The following is a 23,552-nucleotide window of genomic DNA, read 5'->3' as shown; positions in this document are numbered from 1 at the left end:
TCTGAAACGTCAGCTTTCCTGCTCCTCTGATGCTGCTTGGCCTGCTGTGTTCATCCAGCTCTACACCTTACTATCTCAGATTCTCCAGCATCGGCAGTTCCTACTATCTCTGAGCCCATAAATTGAAGCCCAGTTCTGAGGAAGGGTCACCGGACCCGAAACGTTAACTCTGATTTTCTCTTCACTGATGCTGCCAGAGCTTTTCCAGGATCTTCTGTTTTTGTCCCATAAATTTAATGTCCATTTTTATAGTGATGGTTACCCCATAACCTCCCTGCTCCTCCTTCCCCATTCTTACATTGAAGAATGCAAGAAGTGGCCGCTCAGCCCCTTGAGCCTGTTCTGCTGTTCAGTTCGAGATTGGGGGTTGATCTGCATCCTAACCCCACCTGCCCAGGTTTCTTCCATCACCCTATTACCCTCAACCAACAAGAACCGGCCAATCTGAGATTTGACTGTGCCATGTTGTCTGAGCAGCAGTTCTCAAGGTGTGCCTCTCTACAGAATCAAAAGAGAGAAAGGAAGCAAACGGGAAGTTTGGAAAAGAAGTACAGCCCCTTATGCCTGTTACATCTCTCATTTATGATTTACTGCTTGAGACATACATGGTTTTTAGAGGAAAAACAACTGAAGGAACTGTGGATGCTGGAAATCAGAGACAAAAACAGAAATTGCTGGAGAAACTCAGCAGGTCAGGCAGCATCTATGGAGAGAGAAATCAGAGTCAACGTTTCCAGGGTCCAGTGACCCTTCTTCAGAACTGACGGTAGTTAGATCAAGGTTGGTTTTTATGTATAAGATGGAACGGGGGGAGGGGGAGGAGTAAACGATAGGTGGAGATAGAGCCCAAAGAGAGTGAAAAACAGTTGAACAGACAAAGGGCGGGATAAAGGTCAGTCTGGGCAAATGAACAGTTGCTAATGAGGACTATTTGTAGCTGACAATGGGTTGTGTGTGGTAGCAGCCCATATGGTGACAAGGCCTTATGGGTGGGGTAAGGGAAAAGCATGGGGGAAGGCACTCAGGCCCTAAAATTGTTGAACTCGATATTCAGTGCTGAAGTCTGCAGAGTTCCCAAGCGGAAAATGAGGTGCTGTTCTTTCAGCTTGCACTGAGCTTCACTGGAGCACTGCAGCGAGTCTGAGACAGTGATGTTGGCTGGGGAACACAGTGGTGTGTTGAAGTGGCAGACAACCAGAGCTTTTTAGCAGACAGAACGTGGGCATTCTGCAAAGCAGTCACCCAGTCTGTGCTTTGTTTCCCCAATGTACAGGAGACCAATGTAGAGAAAATTCATACAGGACTTGATATGGATAAGTTGTTTCCTTTGTGGGAGAGTCTAGGACCAGACGGCATCATCTCAGAATAAGGTGGCACACATTTAAGACAGAGATAAGGAGGTATTTCTTCTGTGGAAATCTGAGAAATCTATGGAATTCTTTACTGCAGAGAGCTGTTGGGGCTGGGTCATTAAGTATATTCAATGCTGCAACAGACAGGTTTGTAATCAGTAAGGGGCTTGAAGGTTATGGGGAAAAGGCAGGAAAGTGAAGTTAAGGGTTACCAGATCAGCTATGATCTCACTGAATGGCACAGCAAACCCAATGGACCAAATGGTCTACTTCTGCTCCTGGATTTTATGGTCTTACTTCTAATTACCCTGCTCAGCTCTGCAAACCTTAATATTCCTGGTTAGTGAAATTCAATTGAATCCTGTTTTGATGTGTTTAACTGATTTCCTGCTCCTCCCATCAGTCTCTAAAGATTCCTGGGAAGAGCAAGCTACAGGTTCCCATCATTTGAAGAGTTGCTTCCCGACAATATCCATAAATGGCCCAACTCTAATTTTAAGGGTATGCCCTCTTATTCTGCCCCTTTTCCATCTTCCTACTAACTCCTTCCATCATTGTAAGTGCCTCAATCAGATCAAACTCATAACTTCCTACACTTAAATTTTAATACAAACACTGTCTTTGCAAACTGCCCTACTTTAAGCCTTCTAGCTTGTTCTGGTGACTTTCTAAAGTAATTATTAACTCCTAACTTGGTGATTCACAAAAGGTCATCAAACACTGAGGAGAGTTGGAGGGAGTTCAAAGAGAGGGAGGGTTTTTGTCCCATATGAGCCCCAACTAAAGCTAACCACTTTAGGACCTCAATGGGCCCTAGGATGATGGACTGTCTGACAGCATCCCCTGCTCCCATCCCCTATAACGCTCAGACAGGCCAGATACTGGTGGATAGTGGGAAGGTAGCCTTCAAGTCCACTGACCAAAGGCCCTAAAACTCAACACAGTGCCACTGTAGGCAGAAATCTGGGAGTCAGTAAATGACTAGGCCTAGGCTTCATGGTAACCAGGAGCCCAGGAATCACATCAGCCAAGACCTGAGAGCTGTGAGAACCTCAGGGCTGGATCCTTCATAGCTTGGTCAGGGGAACTAACAGGGGGAATTGTGGCTGGTGACGTTTACCAGCTGACATCGTATCCTACCTGATCTTGCACATCTTCGTCACATAGTTCCAACTGCATGATGTGTTCAAATGGTCGGAAAAGGGCCTCGTTGAAGTGAAAATATGGCAGCTCATTCCAGTCAGTTAGAACTTCAGTCAGAATATCATGGATAAAGGAAACGGCTTTCTGGGAAATGTGCCTCTCCTTGTGACAGGCAGCCTGGACAAAGCAAAAAATCCTTATTTAGTTCCAATGAAACTAAAGGAGAGAAAAACATATTATATTAAAAAACTACTTCAGTTCTCAGCTGATGAAGATTTCCAGAAGTCATCATGTATCAACATAAAAATAAGAAAATATTTGTAGGAAATGGATCCAGGAAGGTTAGTAACAGCAGGCAGCAAGTTAATCTTTCAGGTCAATGATCTTTTCCTCAGATCTGGCAGGAGTTTATGACCAATCTGTTCAAAGTGACGACAACTTGTCCATTTGAATTTTGCGTCCAAATGCGTTAACAATGAGGCACAGGGGAAATTGACAAGGAAAGCGAAAGAGGTAAATCCTGAACTCTGGATTCCACTACCCCATGGGGCATCCAAAACAGCCCCAAACCCACCGCAACTCACAACCCTGAGCAGATATCTTCCTCAAATTGTGAGTGTAGCCACCATTTGTAATGTGCCCAATTAGCCACAATGTTGTTAATGATCAGATCACTGATATTAGACAAGGGACAAACCATTGATCGGGATACCGCGCAGAGCTCCCCTGCTCTCCTTTCAGATATGTGCATCCGAGGGGGCAGAGAGAGTCTCGGGTTAATTTCTTATCTGAAAGCAAACTCCCCAGACAGTGCGGCACTCCCTCAGCACTACACTTGGGGTGGATACCAAAGGCCAACGAGGTCAGTCCCCTGACAGTGGGAATACAGGAATGGAATTGGTACTTACCTCTGCTAAGTGAGGGCCCACCACACTCCAGGTCTTCATGAGGTGCAAGAGAGGACGGGACCGGCTCCGCACAATTCGGAGCATCACGTCACCAAGTCGGAAGAGATGTAGACCACTCCTCTGTTCGTGGGTAGATCTAGCGTCTCCTGTCGACCAGAGCAGAAGGAATTAAAAACCAACCACATCCGTTCTCATCAATGTCATAAATAACAGCTGGGACTAAGGGTTAACTTTCCTTCCTTATCCTTCTCAACCAGACATGCAAGATTCTGTGTCCATACTTATAAGGCCCAGCATTCCGGATTCCTTTCTCAACGTGCCCTGACACATTTAACAAACTTGTGTATATCTTCCCTGCCTGTACCCTAAGGAGAAAAACACACTGATCACTAGTGGAGGTCACACAGACCACAGCTCTTCCCATTCTGTCTAGTCCATACACTTCACTATGGCCTGAACACTTAGAGATCATGGTCCAGTAGCCAGCCAACAGGAAAACAGTTCTTGTTGCCCTCAACAGCTGAAGCTTTCTTTGTGGATGCTCGGCCTGGCCTCCGTGGGGTGCAGCCTCGCCCATGAGTTGTGACTTGCCACACAGGAAGCCCAGAAAGTAAACCTTGACAGGCTGCTGGTGGGTATGGAGCTCCTCATTCAAAGGCATTTGGTGTCCAATGGAGGGATCTGGCATTGTTCCACTGAGAGCCACCTCTTGACTCTGCTCCCTGTGAACTATAATTCACTGCAGTCCAGCCGCCATTACTCTCCCATGTTTGGGTCCATCAGGGATCTTGGCCCTTGGGTGGCTGTAGTACCGACAACAGCCACTGTCTTCCTGGTGGCACTGCTAAGCCTCAAACTGGCAAACAGCTCTCCAAGAAAAAGGAACTTATTCTCTCAGAGTCTTTGGTCCACAGAGGGCCCACCAATGCCTAGTTAAGTGCACTTCATCCAAGGGGCCATGTCAGATACAGGCAACGCAAGGCTGTCTCCAACTGATGGGTGAGTCCCCACACCTCCCCATCCCCAGGGTTGACTCTATCATAGACACACTCTGTGATAAAGGCTAATCACTGTCACTAGTCAGCAACTCCACGATTATGTACCACGAGATTGCCTGGGTAGGTGTGAACGCAATGGATCATAAGTCTTGTCACATTTAGTAATTCATAGAAACATAGGAAATAGGAGCAGGAGTAGGCCATTTGGCCCTTCAAGCCTCCACCATTTCATATGATTATGGCTTATCATCCAATTCAGTACCCACTTTCTCTCCATATCCTTTCATCCATTTTACACTAAGAACTATACCTAACTCCTTCATTGAATCACAGAATAACAGAAGTGTTAACACACAGGAGGAGGGTATTTGGCCTATCTATTACCTAGTGCCAATCTCCTGCCTTTTCCCCATATGTCTGCATACCATTTCTGTTTAATAATCATCAAATGCTCTCTTCTGTGCACCCCAGTGGAACCTGCCTCCACCACATTTCCAGGCAGTGCATTCCATAACCTAACTATTCACTGTGTGAAAACGTTTCTCCTTATCTACTTTATCCATCCCCCTCGTGATTTTGAAAACCCCTATCAAATCCCCCCCAGGCCTTCTTCTCTACAAGGAGATCAGACCCAACCTCTTCATTCTACCATCCTTCTTGGAAACATTCAATGTTTTGCCCTGTACTGCTTTATGTGACAGAGAATTCCATGGGCTCACCAAAGTTTGCAGACGACACAAAGGTTGGGGGAGCTGCGGATAGTGAGGAGGATTGCCAGCGGATACAGCAGGATAAAGACAGGCTGGAGACTTGGGCGGAGAAATGGCAGATGGAATTTAATCCGGACAAATGTGAGGTGATGCATTTTGGAATTTCTAATGCAGGAGAGAAGTATACAGTAAATGGCAGAATCCTGAGAAGCATTAACATACAGAGGGATCTAGGCATTCAGTTCCCTGAAAGTGGCAACGTAAGTAGAAAAGGTGATTGAAGCCAAAATAGTCATCCACTTGACTCCTCAGTCAACGGGAACATCCTTCCTATGCATACCCTGTCTAGTCCTGTTAGAATTTTATAGGCTTATACCAGATTCCCCTTCATTCTTCTAAACTTGCGTGAATACAGTCCTAACTGATTCAAGTCTCTCATCATGCATCAGTCCTGCCATCCCAGGAACCGGTCAATTACCCTGGGCTTACACAGCTTACAGGGCGGACATTTCTGTCTGCTCCACATTTGTGCTTAAAACTGCTTTGGTCACTGAAGTCTAAACCAGTAACCCAGCTACCTCACTGTAGGGAGTGATAGAAGGTTAGAAGAACTGCTGAGTGTTACCTGGCATTGCTAGTGAGTAGTCCACAGTTTCTGTAACAGAGTCAAAGAGTTGAGCCTGTGACACTTTCCTCAGCTGATTGAGAAATCCCACCAGAGCGTTGAGATTCAGCTTCACAGCAGCATCTTCAAATAACCTGCGAGAGAGGGGGGGCAGAAGGAAGAGGGGAGAGAGAAAAGGAAGAGTGAGATAGATTGAAGAAGAGAAAAATGAAAGAGTAAATGGTGAGAAACATCAGTTATGAGGATGGATTGAAGAGGGTGGGACTCTTCTCCTTGGAAAGAAGAAGGCTAAGAGATTATATGTTAAGAGGGTTTCAAAGCCACGAGCAAGCTGGATAGAGTAGGTATGCAGAAACTGTTTCTGTTTGTAAAATGATCAAGAACAGGAGGGCACAGATTTAAAGTGAATTGCAAATGAAGCAAATGTGGAGTAAAGAAAATCCTTTTCATACAGTGAGTGGTTAGGGTAAGGAGTATGCTGCCTAGAAATATGGTGGAGACAGGTTCAATGGAGGAATTTAAGAGGAGCTTTGGATGATTACTGGGATAGAAATAGTGCACAAGGGTATGAGGAATAGGCAGGAGATTGGCTCTTGGTTAAAATGTTCATTTGAAAAACTGGAACAGGCACAATGGGCTGAATGGTGTCCTTCTGTGCCACAACACTTCTGTGATTTTGTGAAATTGCAGAATCACAGTATCATACAGAATTGCTACAGTATGGAAGGAGGCCATTCGGTCCACTATGTCTGCACCACCTCTCCGAATGAACAGCTCACTTCATATCATTCTCCTACTCTCTCCCTGTAGCCCACCACATTCTTCCTTTCCAGACAACAATCTAGTTCCCTCCTGAACGTTTTGATTGAATCTGTCTCTACTGCATTCTCAGGCAAACACTCCCTGTGTGAACGAGTTCCTCCTCCTGTTTCAATTGTTTCTTTTGCCAATTATCTTCAATCTGTTCCTGTTCTATTTGATTCTTAGACCAGTGGTAACAGTTTGTCCCTATCCCTTCATGATTTTGAACCTCTCAACAGCAGAACAGTCCCAACTTCTCCACTCTACCTCTGTAACTGAGACTTCTCATCCCTGCAACCTTCCTCATCAATTTATTCTGCACTCCCTGTAAAGCCATCACATCTTTCAAAAGAGTAGGGCCAAATCTGGATGCAGAAGTCCAAAATTCTATACATGCTTTACATAATTTCCTTGCTTTTGCATTCTATGGCCTTCATAATAAGTCCATGATGTTATATATTTTATTGGCATCCTGCACTACCCTATGAAAGATTTATGCTCACATATAATGCACAGAGGTGAACACCACAGTGCTGGGTGGTAGAAGGTTGAGATAGTTGAAGGGGTCCTAAACTGCCCATACTCCTACGGCTTTGAAGCCCCATGTTCAGGCAGCTTGTGTCAGGTTAAAACAACTGCACCACCACCCCCCCAACCCCTGGTTTCTTTAGTTAAAGGTTCCTCCTTCATATATTCAGTAGCATTTCAGTCCCACAAGTCTGACCTTTGGCCACCTAGTACGGAGGGGGTTCTGGTAGTCTGGAGGATCCCGTTGTGCGTCGGCTCCTGGGTCTGCTCCACAGCATCCATTAACAGGGTCAGTCAGTGGGCCATCGAGGATGTCATTAGATCCGACTGCCTCTGTTCCATGGCTACGTCCATGCCCATGTGCCCCTTAGGACAGGCAGCACATGGTGCCCACTGGTACACTCAAGGTGTTCTGTAACCTGTGGACATCACTGAGGCTGGAGTGCAATATCTCCCCTCCGAGTAATATTTTAATTTAAATTTGATTTTAAATTCCTTTGGAATTCAGCTTTTAGTTTGCTTCAACACAAAGGGTTGCCTCTTAAATTAATTGATTCATTTGATTTTATTGGCTTTTGAAAAGAATTTAACCTCCCCCCACCCGATTCCTCTGTTTCTGAACATCCTTTAGAATTGTACTCCTTGTTTAATCGTCTGTGTTATTCCTAACAAAATGAACTGCCAATTGTGATTAGTGAGGTGATAAGGTCTGTCCTGTCGGTTTTTCCCACACCAGAATTTTATTGTCTTATCTTCAGGGTTTCAGCTAAAGGGAGGGGCTGAATAGGCTGGCGCTATTTTTCCTGGAGCATCGGAGGCTGAGAGGTGACCTTATAGAGGTTTATAAAATCATGAAGGGCATGGATAGGGTGAATAGCCAAGGTCTTTTCCCCAGGATAGAGGCGTCCATAACTAGAGGGCATAGGTTTAAGGTGAGAGGGGAATGATTTAAAAGGGATCTAAATAGGCAACTTTTCCACCATGAGCGTGGTGTGTGTATGGAATGGGCTGCCGAAGGAAGTGGAGGAGGCTGGTACAATTACAACATTTAAAAGGCATCTGTGTGGGTATATGAATAGGAAGAGTTTTGAGGGACATGGGCCAAATGCTGGCAAATGGGACCAGATTAATTTAGGATATCTAGTCAGCATGGACGAGTAGGACCAAAGGGTCTATTTCCCTGCTGTACATTGCTATGACTCTATGCTCTCTTGCTCAGACTTTGTGTCTCACTCTTTCAAAGGATTTTACCAATAGTTCTCTCCATGTGGGCCTTGTGGTAAACATTGTCTTGCTTTCTTTCGTGCATCAGTTTGCCCACGTTTCAGTCCCATATTCCCTGAAATTCCAATCGCTAAACCTCTCTACCTATTCCGCCATTCTTCCAATGGTCCTTAACAACAACTTATATTTACCTAGCACTTTTCACTTAATGAAACATCCCAAGGTGCTTCACAGGAGCATTATAAAACAAAACATGGCACTAAGCCACATAAGCAGCTAGTAGGGAAGGTAGATACCACTGTGGCCAAAGAACAAAGAGGTAGAAAGGCAGAGAGTTTAGAGAGCGAATTCCAGAATTTACGGTGTAGGCATGGCCAATCACGGTGGAGTGAATAAAGCTGAGGCATCTCCAGAGGCCAGAATTAGAGCAGCACAGGTACTTCACAGGGTTAGACAGCTGAAAGAGATTCCAGAAATCAGGATTTGAAAACGAGGATGTGAATTTTAAAATCAAGACATTGTTTAACTGAGAACCAATGTAGGTCAGCGAGCACAGGGGAGTGGGACTTGGTAGGAGAAAAGACAAGGGTAGCAGAGTTGTGGATGACCTCAAGTTTATAGAGGGTGGTATGTGGGAGGCCAGGCAGGAGTGTGTTAGAATAGTCATGACCAGATGTAGCTTCTGTTCTCAACCGAGCTCTCAAGCACCTTCCTTAATGTCATCATCTTTGGCTTAGCATCCATTTTTGTTTGATTACTCTCTTGTGAAGTACCTATGAGTGTTTTTTCTGCATTTCATACACCATAGAAACATAAGCTGTTGTACAACAGCAAGGCAGTTGATTCTTAACCGCCCTCTGGGCAATAAATGCTGGCCTAGCCAGTGATGCCCATATCCTGTGAATGAATATTAAAAAAAAGAATTTTGGGTCAAAAAATTGAGTATTTGCACAATAAATCATCCACCACTTTTTAACTCTCATTTCTCTTTCTACCTTGTACCTATGTTTTTTTTGTACCTAGGTATTCAGTACCTAAGATGGCACCATGTGTGGCGACATTAAACACTTTTCACTGTACTCCTGTACTTCTGTACTTGAGTACACATGACAATAAAATCTAAAACCTAAATCTAAATCAGAGTTACAGTTCCAACATTAATTAACTTTTCACCCAATGCTGCTTGATGTATCTGAGGAAAACTGAATAGAAGGCAAACCATTTAGTTACTTCTTAATAATTTTCTTAATGCTATGAAGAGGAGAGGCAGGGTGTGTGGACTTTACACAGCAATTGGTAATGAGCTGCAACCCACTGCCTACTGTGAAAGCAGAGATGATCGATGATTTCCAAAGGAAACTGGATGACCACTCGAGGGAAATCAATTTGCAGGACCAGAGGAAATGGGACTCTACAAAGAACTAGCATGGACTCAATGGTCTGAACAGCACCCTTCAGAGCCGTATTGACACTATGAAAAGTATGAATATTTTGAATTACAAAGTATTTGCAGTTGTTATGATCCCAGGTGATGGCAATACTGGACACATCAGATCTCAAAGTACAACCTGACTTGATAGATCATAACTTTTACTTCTGTCATTTTATTACCATAGTGGCCAGTCACTGATCATATTTACAAGAGGCTGCCAATGTACTTTTAACAAAATAACATATTACACAAAGAATAAGAAAAAAAAGGCAACTTTTAAATATTTTATCATAAACAACTATATTCCCAACAATATCCTTTACAGATACTCAACCTCTGAATTATCAATCTGATCTTCACTCTTCAATTTCTAACTAAACTGACAAGGTTGCAAGTGTTTCCTTCCTTTTGGTGAACTTTTACACATTCAACAGGAATGATCCTTTCAGTCTCTTTTGGAGAATCAGAGACACAGGCTAATTCATTGACTTCTCTCGCTGAACTCTAAGGGGAAAAACTCAGGTTTTTTTTTTCCCAGCTACTTTGACTATTTTGAGACTGCTAAACAGCAGATCTGCTGGTATATATCATTTCTTCTGAACTAAACCTGCCTCCGACTTTTGTTTCTGAGTTGTAAAAGTTCAACTTTGTAAACGTTTCAAAAATTACCTCACTAGGTAGCTTACCTAGTCATTTAGATTTAGTCACTTGATTTCTTGTAAATGCTATTTTGACCCATTGCTAAATAAAATGAGATTCTGACCCTTTAACAAATAAACAAATTACCTTCTCAGAACTGCAAACCAAAAAAAAATGCATTTATAACCCAAATTTCCAGCCAATAATAACATAATCTAAACTTTTAACCACAGTGCAGACAATGGGTATTTGACAGAACTGGTAGCAAGTTCCATAATCTCACCACTCTTTGCATAATGATGTTTCTCCTGAACTCCCTATTGGATTTATTAATGACTATTTTATATTGGGTGAATTATGCTGTGTCTCACTGTGTTACCTGCTAATGAGACAGCATATACAATTACAGGAAGTGATACCATGTGACATGATCCTGCATTGACTTGGAGACTGCATATGGCAAAGTGAAATAACTGTCAAATGTTTCTGAAATAAATGTGAATCTTCTCCTTACCCCAGCAGACTTAACAGGGCCTGGGAGGGTCATTGAGGTGCGAAGCCTCGTAACATTTAAAAAGGACTCGGATGAGCACTTGAAATGTCATATTCAAGGCTATGGGCCTAGTGCTGGAAAGTGGGATGAGTGTAGGTTTAGTGTAGCTTTGGCAGTACATTCTTGATGGGCTGAAGGGCCTCTTCTGTGCTGTATGATTCTATAATTGTTCAGCAGCACCACAGGAGTAAGGACCTGCCTCCTCATTCTGCTCACAAGATTGGAAGGGAATGGCAAACCACTATTGACTAAAACAGCAAAGAGAACGGCTTAGGATGAAGCATCAGAGACAATGAACGAGGGAGCTCCTTGTGGGCAGAGTCACACATGACTGAATGATTCTGAGATCTATAGGCCCTGGATTCACTCACATACATTGACATACTGGACATTTCCTTAGGCTTTCCCATAGGAATTTCACGAAGGGTGCAGTATACCTTGGCCAAGACTCCCATGTGCTTACTTGTCAGCCAGTGTGGAGAGTGTGCAGACAGCCCTGGCCGCATTGTTCCCGTTCAACACGCCTCCTCCCCGGAAGTCAAATGCCTTCCCCTTGCAGTTGTCCTTGATCAGCTCCTGAATGGTGACCGCCTGAATGACGGGGTTGCCGATATTGGTGTCCAGCTCGGTGCTGGGGTTCTTGATGGAGTTCAGTGCTATGTCTGCAGGCTGCAGGGAGCTGGATGCCTGCTGTGCCTGTGTGATGGTGATGGGAGGCTGCGAGCCTCCGTCACTGAACTGACTGTGCTCCAACGTACTGATGTACTCGCACACTCTGTACAGAGAAATGGAAACACATTTACAGCTGATTCCCCTGGCACTGAACCACACTGTAAACTATAGAGTCATACAGATGTATGTATGACCCTCCAGTCCAACTTGTCCATGCTGACCAGGTATCTTAAATTAATCTAGACCCATTTGCCAGTATTTGGCCCATATCCCTCTAAACCCTTCCTATTCATATACCCATCCAGATGCCTTTTAAATGCTGTGATTGTACCAGCTTCCACCACTTCCTCTGGCAGCTCGTTCCATACACACACCACCTCTGCATGAAAAAGTTGCCCCTTAGGACCCTTTTAGATCTTTCCACTCTCACCTTAAACCTATGCCTTCTAGTTTTAGATTCCCCTACCCCAGGGAAAAGGCCTTGACTATTCATTTATCCATGCCCCTCATGATTTTATAAACCTCTATAAGGTCACCCTTCAGCCTCCGACACTCCAAGGAAAATAGCCCCAGCCTATTCAGCCTCTCCCAATGACTCAAACCCTCCAACCCTGAGAACATCCTTGTAAATCATTTCTGAACCCTTTCAAGTCTCATAACATGCAACCACTTGCTATTTCACAAGCAGTGGGGAAACTGGATACTGATAATTCATTTCTTTAGAGAAATTCTCTAATTTTTGTGGGCATGGTAGTATAGTGGTGATGTCACCTGATTAGGACCCCAGGCCAATGTTCTGGGGACAATAAATTCAAATCCCACCATAATGATGACGAAATTTGACTTCAGTAAAATCTGGAATAAAGAGCTGGCCTAATGGTGACCATGTAACCACTGTCAATTGTCGTAAAAACTTATCTGGTTCCCTAATGTTCTTTAGGGAAGGATATCTGCCATCCTTATCTGGTCTGGCCTACATGTGACTCCAGACCACAGCAACGGAGTTCACTCTTAACCACTCTCTGACCAATTAAGAATAGGCAGTAAATGCTGGCCCAGCCACTGATTCCCACAACCTGAATGAATTTTTTAAAAATATTATTGCCCGTCCCTAATTGTCCTTGAACCCCTTGAGTGGCTAGGCCATTTCAGAGGGTGATTGAGAATCAAACACATTGCTGTGGGTCTGCAGTTACTAATACTGACAGAATTTATAATCTCTAAAGGCCATTGGTGAACCAAGATGGGTTTTTACAACAATCAATGATAGGTCCATGCCAACATTACTGAACTTGATTTTCAGTTCAAAATTTATTCAATATTCCTGGGATTTGATTCCAAATAAACCTGGGCTTCAAGGTTACTACGGGAGTGATGTTACCACTAGGTCATGGTCATCCCCTTAAAAGGCCTGGGTTTTCCTGCAAAGTGGTTTCACTTGGCATTATGAGTGAAAAGTCACTATAGTCTTACCAGACCACAGAGCTGCTCTCTCATCATATAGAGAGAGAGAGATAGAGAGAACTAGTGGTGGTTTACCCTGAGGGTCACCACACCTCAGGGGAGTGGAGAGGTTGAGAAGAAGATGGTAACTTTAGCCACTTCAGGAATTGAATCCAATTGTTGGCACCACTGACCAGCCAATTGAATTAAATTGATTCCATGGCACCACATGTACATACAGTGTAAATAAATTAATTTTTAGAGTCTCTGCAATGATTTGAACACAGCAAGGATGCAGCTAGATCTGCCGGGGAAGCCAGTGATCGGGCTGGAGTTACAGGGCCCCTCAGGGATCCTAGAGGTACCCTGACATCTGGGGCAAGAGACCAACTGAAGATTTCTGCTCAACCTTGAGGGACTTCAGCACATTATGTTCTGGGGTCTAATTGGAGAGCGAGGGGATTGCAACAAGACTCTCCCAATCCACTGGGAAAGCTAGGGGCTGTTGCCAGAGATTCCCAAGGCCCTACCGTTCTCCGTGTGTTGAGCCCAGAGACTTGAGGTAACTGGTATGGAAGTAAGGGGTACCTAGTGTGACCACGAAACTGGTCCTACCCCAGTTCCTCTGTCATTTGCATTTAGTGAACAGAAAAGGATTGGGGAATAGAATTCACAGTTGGGTTGGTAAGCCATAGTACTTTACAAAACTATAATGTTTCTGCTATGGCAGGCTGCTCCTCAAAGTCTAGTCCCATCTAGCTGCTACTTTCTGATCCAGCTTCTCTTTCCTGCTATTGTTTCCTTCACTCCTGTGCTCTGGGCAATGACCCTTCAGCAAGCCTTCCTAATGCCTCCTGAAGATTCCTGCTTCACTCAGGGGGAAATGTGACTGAGCACCATCTGGGATCACATCGTGGACGATACCTGAAGACGTGTTGCCAGCAGTCCGCATTGTGACTGCCCATCTCCAGCCCCACACTGAGGATGGCGTCCATGCAGAGAACATGGGCCGTGTGGAGCTGAACACCCTGTGGCCGCCCAATCTGCTCCAGCTTCTGCTCCACTTTCTGCTTCACTGTGGAGATACAACAGAAAATCAGCCTGCATCTATATCATGGCATCAGTAAGTGACCCTCTCCCACTCTGAGCTCATGGCAGCACCATAGGAAGCCCAGGCAGATAAACATATGAATGTAGAAACACAGAAAAAAGCAGTGGTTGGCCATTCGGCCCTTCAAGCTTGCTCCGCATTCAATATGATCAGAACCAATCATCCAACTCAGTCTCCTGTTCCCTCTTTCTCCCCATACCCTTTGATCCCTTTAGCCCAAAAAATTATATCCAACTCCTTCTTGAAAGCATTCAATGTTTCAGGTTCAACTGTTTCCTGTGGCAGAGAATTCCACAGGCTCACCACTCTCCGAGTGAAGACATTTCTCCTCATCTCAGCCCTAAGTGGCCTAAACCATAACCTTAGACTGTGACTTCTGGACTCCCCAGTCATCAGGAACATCCTTCCTGTGTTTACCCTGTCTAGTCCTAGTAGAGTTTTCAAGGCTTCTATAAGATAGGACCCCCCCCCACCACCATTCTCCTAAACACCAGTAGACTTTGGTTTAACTGATCCAGTCTAACTTCATATGTCAACTCTGCCATCCCAGGAATCAGTCTGGAAAACCTTTGTTGCACTCCCTCCACAGCCAGAACATCCTTCCTTCAAAACTGCACATGGTCTCACTAAGGAACTATGTTCCTGCCATGTGTGGATCTTTAGTACCTTGTGCAATGGGGTCAGTGGTCTCAGGGGTTTCCTTCTCCTCCTTCTCATCCTGGACACATGATGCTGCTGACATCTGTGCAAGGGCTGAGGCACAATTGGCTGCAACACCTACAAAAGAAAGTTTATATTTCAGTAACATTAACTCACCATGAAATTGTCCAAAAGTTATTGTTTTAGTCTAGCGAATAGCGTGTATGAGTGAGCACAGGTGTATGCAACTGTGTGCATCTGTGTGTGAATGTGTGTGTGCACATGCAAGTAACTGAGGAATGTGCGTACCTGTGTGTGTGTGTGTGTGTGTGTGTGTGTGTGTGCGCGCGCGTATAGATTCTGAAAAATCTCTACCCTCCTAAGCAGAATGTTTCTTTACCAGAGTGTGATCACACTCTAGCCAGACATCACAGTGGCTTCACATATGATTTTTAACAGGGCATCTCTTCATGACCTGTCCAAGTTGAGCATCTGAGCTTACCCCATTGTTTAACATTCCTCAAACTGACCCCTATTGTTTAACATTCCTCAAATTGAGCCCCCTGTCATTTAACATTCCTGAAATTGACCCCGCCCATTGTCTAACATTCCTCAAATTGAGCCCTCTATCATTTAACATTCTTCAATGTGACTCCCATCATTTAACGTTCCTGAAACTGAACCCCCATCTTCAATATTCCTCAAACTGAGCTCTGCATCATTTAACATTCTTTAAGCTGACCTCCCCCATCATTTAACATTCCTCAAACTGATCTGCCCATCATTTAACATTCCTCAAACTGATCCTCCCATCATTTAATATTCCTCAAACTGATCCTCCCATCATTTAACATTCCTCAAACTGATCTCCCCATCATTTAACGTTCCTCAAACTGATCTCTCCATCATTTAACATTCCTCAAACTGATCCCCCATTATTTAACATTCCTCAAACTGATCTCTCTATCATTTAACATTTCTCAAACTCAGTCCCCCATCATTTAACATTCCTCAAACTGATCTCCATGGTTTAACGTTCCTCAAACTGTTGCCAGTTTGGGTTGCCAACCGGGATCTGTGTTGTGTAAAGCTTTGTCATGTGACTCCCACCTCTAACATTGGAAGGCCCCAAGAAAGATCACCCAACACAACAATCATCGCTGCAGTCAGTCAATTGCCAGATGGGTGTCAGTGGTGGAAGGTGTTCGCTTATAGCAGGATATAAAGAGGTTGGTTAGGTGGTCAGATCAGTGCCAGATGGGATTTAACCCTGATAAATGTTGGACAATACACTTTGGAAGAAGGAGCAAGACAAGGGAGTACTCAATGAATGGCAAGACACAAGGCACCTCAGAGGAACAGAGGGATCTTGGGGTGCTTGTCCACAGATCCCTGAAGTTGAAAGGACAGATTATTTATGTAGTTCAGAGGCGTATGGGATGCTTGCCTTTATCTGTTGAGGCATAGTTCATAAGAGAAGGGAGCTCATGTGGAGCTGTACAGAAGTTTGGTTAGACCCCAGCTGGAATACTGCATACAGTTCTGGTCACCACATTATAGGAAGGATGTGAACATACTGGAGGGGGTGCAAAGGAGATTCATCAGGATGTTGCCTGGGATGGAGCATTTTAGCTGGTGAAGACAAGCTGGATAAGTTTAGGTTGCTTTCTCTGGAACTGAGGGGGACCAGATAGATGTGTATACGATTATGAGGGGCATGGACAGACGACTAGATGACAGCTGTTCCCCTTAGTCGAAGGGTCAATAACAAGGGGGCATAATTTTAAAGTGAAAAGCAGGAAGTTTAGAGGAGATTTTAGGAAAAACCTTTTCACCCTTAGGATGGTGGGAATCTGGATGCACTGCGTTGGTGGATAGTTGAGGCAAGAAGCCTTCCAAACTTTAAAAAAGTATTTTGTTGAGTCCTTGAGGTGGCATAACATTCAAAACCATGGGCCTAGTGTGGAAAAGTGGGACTAGTGTAGGTAATAGTATGTTTTTGGTGATACAGACTTGATTGGCCAAAGCATCTTTTGTGTACTACATGATTCTATGATACTATGAACAATGGCTGCCACATTACCCACAATCCTCTGCACTCTAGAAACTGCTCTATCAGCTTCACATCTTTCATGTTCATAGGGTTCTTGTGCATTTGTTGCATTGCATCCTGACAAATTGCAGCCAAGGTTTGATGTGAGTTGCTGTAAAACCAGGGCAATCACAATTCCAGTAGGAATCTCCTGGAAAGCAATTCAGAGCAGGAATCCCCCTGACCTGGGGTTGCCAAGCAGCAGCCCAAGCACTACTCTGTCCGAGATGAGTGAACCCACTGTCTCCTGGGAATTCAACCTGTAATTGAGTGGCTCAAGTCAAGCATTGGTGAAATTGCCAATCCATTTACGAGAGCTTTTTTACTGACACAACAACAAACCTCGAAGATAATAGGACCACATGAATCACACTGGCCAATGTTGGCATGATAAGTTTCAAAATAGGTCACCTACAGGAGTCAACTATAGCCCAGTGGCAACACATTCACGGTGAACCAGTCTGACAGGAAAAATAGTAGTAGATTTAGGAATTTAGAATTGTGGACCGTATACAGAAGGTTGAAATACATAAGATCCTGAGGGGATTTGACAGGGTGGGTGCTGAAGGGATGTTTCCACTTTGGGAGAGACTGAAACTAGAGGGCACACTTTAAAAAACTTTTTGAAAAGGGGATGAGGAGGATTTTTTTCTCTCTCAGGGGTTCTAAGTCTATGGAATTCTCTAGGCCCAGGCACTGGTGAAGGCAGGGTCATTGGATATTTTTAAGGCTAAGGTATATAGATTCTTGACTACCAAGGGAAATAGATTCGAACGTATGCACCAACATACAAAAGAGGAGTTAAAGGTTAATGGGGGTGGGCAGGAATGTGGGTTTGAGGCCACAGTCATGATCTCATTGAATGGCAGAGCAGAATGGAGGGGCCGAATGGCCTACTCCTGTTTCTCATTCACATTTCCACATGTTGCTTCTCTTCCCTTCTCCCAACTTTTGGAAAGAAAAATAGTTCTGAGCTGCCAGGGAGAGAGGTAAAGAAAGATAACAGCCAAAGAAAATAATTTTTTCTGAGTCACCTGACAAGGTTTTGGTACAGGTTGATCTTCCTGAATCAATGGAATGAATCCTGTGCCTTCTAGTCGAGATATAAGTCTGGCAGGAATTAACAGGTGGGACTTTACTTCAGATAAGCTATAAGCTGACCTCGAGGCAGGTTGACAGACCTGAGGGGAGCTTCCAATCTGGGTACCTCATTAATTTTTCAGTTGGGCTCCATGAAGTGATTGACATGGGGCAGGTGCCTAGGAATAAGAATTGTAAACGGGTGCTCGAGAGGGCAGTGTGCACTTTCATCGAACAGAAGGGAACCAGAGAACAACTGAACACTGTGTCAAGAAACAGAAGGAGCACCTGCCAATGGACATTGAACACTAAGACATATCTATCCATCCTCTGAGGCCAGGGAATTGCATCTGTTGTGGGTTTGTGTGTCTTTTCCATTCATTTAATTTATGCACAATATTTAAACTGTTTCTTCTTAATAAACAACTTTGAAATCACTTATGAGCTTGATCCCCTTGATGTTTAATCTGTGACTGCCAAACTTAAATTTTACAGCAGTACTGGGTGAGTGCTGGGCTGTAGGTGGTTCAGTCTTTGGATGAAATTAAACCAAGGCACATCTTGATGTAGCAGATCCCACGGCATTATTTTTAAGAAAACTAGGGGAGACAATTCAGTCTCTTATTTCACTGTAGTATATGGGAGCTCACTGTGTGCAAATTATCTGCAATTTTCCTACCATACAACAACAACTTTATTTCTATAGGGCTCGAAAAACTCTTTGAGGCATCTGGTGCTTGTAAATCTTTCTTTAATTACAATGGTTATCCAAATACAGTCCTAAAACTTTTGCAAATGCACATTTCTCCTGTCCAGGAGTTTCACACCCTGTTGCGCCGATTTTTTGGTCTTGTTACTTTATGTCACTGTTCAATGTTGGAAATGCCAAGTGATGAAGCCTGAGTGCCCCCTCAGTAGGGCGTGACCACCAGATGGCAGTGTGGCCTCACTTCTTCCTATTCATTCGTGGTATGTGTGCGGCGTTGGGCTAGACCAGGATTGGTTGCTCATTCCTAATTACCCAGTGGAGTAGACCAGATTGAAACAGTCAACACCATTGCTGTGGCTCTGAAGCAATATGTAGGCCAGACCAGATAAGGGTGGCAGATTTCCTTTCTGAAATGACAATTGTGGTCATGTCAACGTGACAGCTCATTAGCTTTTAGAAGCTGTTTCCGCACATCACTTTTGGACATCCGTGCGGTGGGGAAAAAATGAGAGAGCAACAATGTTAGCTGGTTGCCATTGGGTTGGCTCTGACTCCAGATTTTTTCATTAAGTCAAATTTCACCATTTGCCATTCAAACCCAAAATATCAGACTGAGGTTCTGGATTACCGGTGATATTACTAGGACACTAAAACTGCCTCTCCAATCATTGTGTACCTTAGAGTGATGATACGAACAATGTCACGGGGTATTTGCTTGTTATATGATATTCCTCCGTCTCCACAGCATTTTGCTTTCTATGTTTGCATTCTTAACATCTCTTGGTCTGTTACAGCTGCTCCCTTCCTCACTTTCTCACTCACTGCTCCTTTTGTAAAGGATTAGTTCTCTATGGTTAATGTTTAAGCTTTAGACAAAGGGAAACATTAAGTGAAAGGAGCACAAAGTCCTGGTTTGCCAAGCAGAGAGTAATTCAAATCATCTCTCCATCAGTGACTGAAATCACTGCTCCTGGCCGATATCTCTCCAAACCTTTCCTATCCAGGTACTTATCCAAGTGTCTTTTAAACGTTGTAATTGTACCCACATCCAGGAAATTCATTCCACACACAAACCACTCTCTGTGTAAAAAAATTGCACCTCCTGTCATTTTTAAATCTCTCTCCTCTCACCATAAGAATGTGCCCCTTAGTCTTGAAATTCCCCATCCTAGGGAAAAGACATCTACTATTAACCCTATCTATATCCCTCATTTATTTTATAAACCTCTCTAAGGTCGCCTCTCAAGTGAAAAACGTCCCTGCCTATAGCAGGTTTGTAATGTGATGTGAAAGTGATGCTTACAGTGCAGGTTCAATTGCTGTACTGTCGGTTCTGATATAAGGCAACAGTTTCGTTCTCGTGCGATCTTGCGTTATAAGAAGCTAATGGGGCCGGAATCACGTTATAGCCAATGTAGGTAAGGAAAGTTTGCATTCTACAAATAGCGGTCTAAATTCTTGAATCACATCAAGGCCAATTCACGATGAAGGAACATGCGTTATAGCAGAACCGACCGTATTAGCTGAGGTCACCCTTCGCCTGAGGTGTGGTGACCCTCAGGTAAAACCACCACCAGACATCTCTCTCTAATAAGACAGCAGCCCTCTGGAACTATGTGACTTTCCCTTTATAGACAAGTTAAGCGAATGAGCAAAACCTTAACAGATGGAATATAGTATGGGAAAATGTGAGGTTGTGCACTTTGGCAGGAAGAATAGAACAGCTGAATATTATTTGAATGGAGAAAGACTGCAAAAAGCTACAGTGCTGGGTGGTTTTGGGGGTGCTTGAGCATGAATCACAAAAAAAAAAATACAAGTTCAGCAGGTATTAAGGAAGCCAAATGTACTGTTGACCTTTATTTCAAAGGGTAAAAATGTGGAGCTCTTGCTAAAATCATACAAGACATTAGTAATGGTATTTTAGTAGCACTATGAAGTGTGTGGATTGGATGCAGCAGTGACCAACCAGTGCTGCTAGAGAACAAAGAAATCCCAATTAGTAATGGAGTACTGTGAACAATTTCCCAAGGAAAGATATATAGACATTTGAGGCAGTCCAGAGAAGGTTCACTAGGCTGATCCTGGGTATGAAGTGATTTTCTTATGAGATGTTGGCCAGATACTCATTGGCCTTTAGAAAATGAGAGATGACATTATTGGAATGTACAAGATTCTTAGGGGGTTTGCCAGAGTAGATGCAGAAAGGTTATTTCCCCTTGTGGGAGAGTCAGAGTAAGGAGGCACCTATATGAGATAGAGATGAGGATGAATTCCTTCTCCCAGAGGGAAGTGGATCTGTGGAATTCTTTGCCATAGACGTTGTCAATGCTGGATCATTAAGTACATTCAAGGCTGAAATAAGAAAAAATTTTCACCATCAAGGGAATCACGGCTTATGGAATAAAGGCAGGAAACTCGAGTTGAGGATTATCACATTAACCATGATCTCATTGATTGGTGGAGAAAATCTGATGAACTGAATGGCCTACTTGTGCTCCAACATAAAAGATATTTGGAGAGATACATAAATAGGAAGGGCTTGGAGGGATACGGGCCAGGAGCAGGCAGGTGGGACTAACTTAGTTTGGGATTGTGTTTGTCATAGACTGGTTAGACCAAAGGGTCTGTTTCCGTGCTGTATGACTCAATGACTCTATCTAAAGGTCTTATGGAGGGATTGAAATCCATGTCAAACCTTTGGAACTGCCAAGAATGACACTGGCACTGGTTGCTGGCTATGGTCCTGAACTCAGCACGAAATGACTGGCCCAGGTTATCTGCTAGTTGGCTGACAATTTAAAAGAGGAAACAGCAATTAGCAAAAAGACTCATTTGACTGTTCCGACCAAACTCTGCTTCAAAGACAAGGTACTTGTAAAACAAAGGATGCTTGTGCCAAACATCGGGGGTCAACTTTGTTACGGACCAGACCAGGCCCCCTCAGAATATTTTGAGAAGGTAGCCTAGACCCTAACTTTTTCTTATTTTAAAGGTAAATGTGAAGTGCTGTGTTCCAGATACAATTTGATTGGTCAAAATACTCGACGTTAAGCAAAACACTACAGTTAAAATACAACAAAAGAAAGAACTTAGAATAACTTAACTCTATTGGAAAACTTAACAGAATAATACATACAGTAAGTATTGCTAATTAACTGTTGCAATATAGTAAAGGCCCACAAACACACCCCTCGGGCAAAAAGGCAAATTCAGAAAACAGATTTTCTCATGAGCAAAGCCCGCAGTAGGTTTTCGAAACCCCAGTATCTAGCTGTAACTGAGAGAGAGGGAAAAATAGCTTCTGCTTCTTCAAGTCTCCAGCAGCGTCTGCTGAATCTTCAAGCTAAAAAAAAAACTATAAATCCTGGTCTGAGAGGGCTGGCCACACCCATCCAGGCTGCTTCTACTGTTCCAACTTTAGAGAAAATCCCCCCAAGGCTTCACAAGCTGTTTACGTTACTACAGACTGCTTGGCATTTCTTGTTCAATCTGTATCTTAAAAGAAACCAGGACAAAGTACACCTCTTGAAGTCAAGCATCGTCACAACTGATTGGCTATTACTTGAGTACATATGATACTTTAGGTAGTACTGTGAGGCAATGGGGATGGGATGTCAGTGTGACGGACCAGCACTGAAAACAAGCAAATCTGAAAACAGCCAGGCAATACCCACATACCTAGTGCACAGCTGAGCCTAGCTGCTTTGCGGAGACCATCCAGGCTCATGCAGATGGCATCCCTCTCCTTCTGGTTCTGCTCCTTAATGCCCTCTGTGCCCAGTATGAATGCCAGTCCCTTGGAACTGCCAGCCACCCGACCAGTCAGGGGAGTAGAGAGAGTGTCAATCAGGTTCTTCCAGCAGCCAATCAGAATGAACCGGGCAAAACACATTCCTGATAAAGAAAAATACAGGAAATAAAAATATCCATTTCAGAGAGGTTCAGAGACTCACCTACATCTGCCATGTCTACCCCTTTAAGTATTTTGTAAATTACTCTACCACACTATTGAGCACCTTTATTAAATCTTCTCTGAACCCTCTCTGCTGTAAAGGGAACAAACACAGCTTCTCCATTGTGGTCTTTTGAGTGAGGTTTTAACAAACACAAACACTCACTGGTAGCTCAAATCTAGTAGCTGCTTTGTCTGAATGGCTCCCACAAGGAGCTAGAAAGTAAACCGGTTCTTCAGTGTAAAGTGGCAAGATAGAGATACAGAGGTGATCTTACTGAAACATGTGAGATCCAAAAGTCTTGGCTGGTGAGAGGATGTAGGAGAGACTAGAACTCAGGGATAGAATTGAAAAATCAGGAGTCTCCCATTTGAGACTAATGTGAAGAGAATTAGCTTTCTCTCAGAGATTCTATAGAGTGTGGAAGTCTCTCCCCAGAGACCAGTGAAGACTGGGTCATTGAATCTATTCAAGCTTGGGTTAGAGGGATGCAAGGGTTATGATGACACAGACAGAAAAGCGGAGTTAAGGCCACAATCAGATCAGCCACCAGCTTATTGAATGGTGGAGCAGGTCCCAAGGTTCAGTGGCCTACTCCCGCTCCTAATTTTTACCTGCAGTCACAGAATCGGGGGTGTTCTTTTCCTGGGCAAGAGGAGATTGTTCTGCTGCTGTGCTGACCATTTGCCCTCCTACTGCACTGCTTCCCAGGCCATCCATATCTGCAAATAAAACACAGAACAGCATTGATTTAGCATGTTTAATGCCAATCAGTTGGAGACTGGGTGGAAGCACTCATGAAAAACAGTCTATTTTGCAGCAAATAAACCTATATAATCATCAAGCAGTCTATTTAAACAGCACGCTGTAGCAAACAGCCTACTGAGTCTATTTAAACAGCACACTGTAGCAAACAGCCTACAGAGTCCATTTAAAC

The 23,552-nt window shown here is 43.8% G+C and overlaps 1 protein-coding gene across 2 annotated transcripts in view; it reads right to left on the bottom strand.

The window, feature by feature from the left end:
* arfgef3 (ARFGEF family member 3) overlaps nucleotides 1–23,552 on the bottom strand; it is a 152,118-nt gene that overhangs the window by 42,522 nt on the left and 86,044 nt on the right. For both annotated transcript variants that reach the window (XM_048601100.1, XM_048601101.1), the window contains 8 exons: nucleotides 23,230–23,337; nucleotides 22,341–22,556; nucleotides 14,806–14,916; nucleotides 13,953–14,103; nucleotides 11,377–11,688; nucleotides 5,737–5,870; nucleotides 3,404–3,549; nucleotides 2,493–2,672 (listed from right to left, as the gene is read on the bottom strand). In XM_048601100.1, coding sequence (XP_048457057.1) covers nucleotides 2,493–2,672; nucleotides 3,404–3,549; nucleotides 5,737–5,870; nucleotides 11,377–11,688; nucleotides 13,953–14,103; nucleotides 14,806–14,916; nucleotides 22,341–22,556; nucleotides 23,230–23,337 — 1,358 coding nt within the window. The remainder of the gene's footprint in view (nucleotides 1–2,492; nucleotides 2,673–3,403; nucleotides 3,550–5,736; nucleotides 5,871–11,376; nucleotides 11,689–13,952; nucleotides 14,104–14,805; nucleotides 14,917–22,340; nucleotides 22,557–23,229; nucleotides 23,338–23,552) is intronic.

Source organism: Rhincodon typus, chromosome 9 (assembly GCF_021869965.1).
Source record: "Rhincodon typus isolate 14 chromosome 9, sRhiTyp1.1, whole genome shotgun sequence".
In the NCBI taxonomy this organism is placed as follows: Eukaryota; Metazoa; Chordata; class Chondrichthyes; order Orectolobiformes; family Rhincodontidae; genus Rhincodon; species Rhincodon typus.
This window is presented reverse-complemented; position numbering and strand designations above follow the sequence as displayed.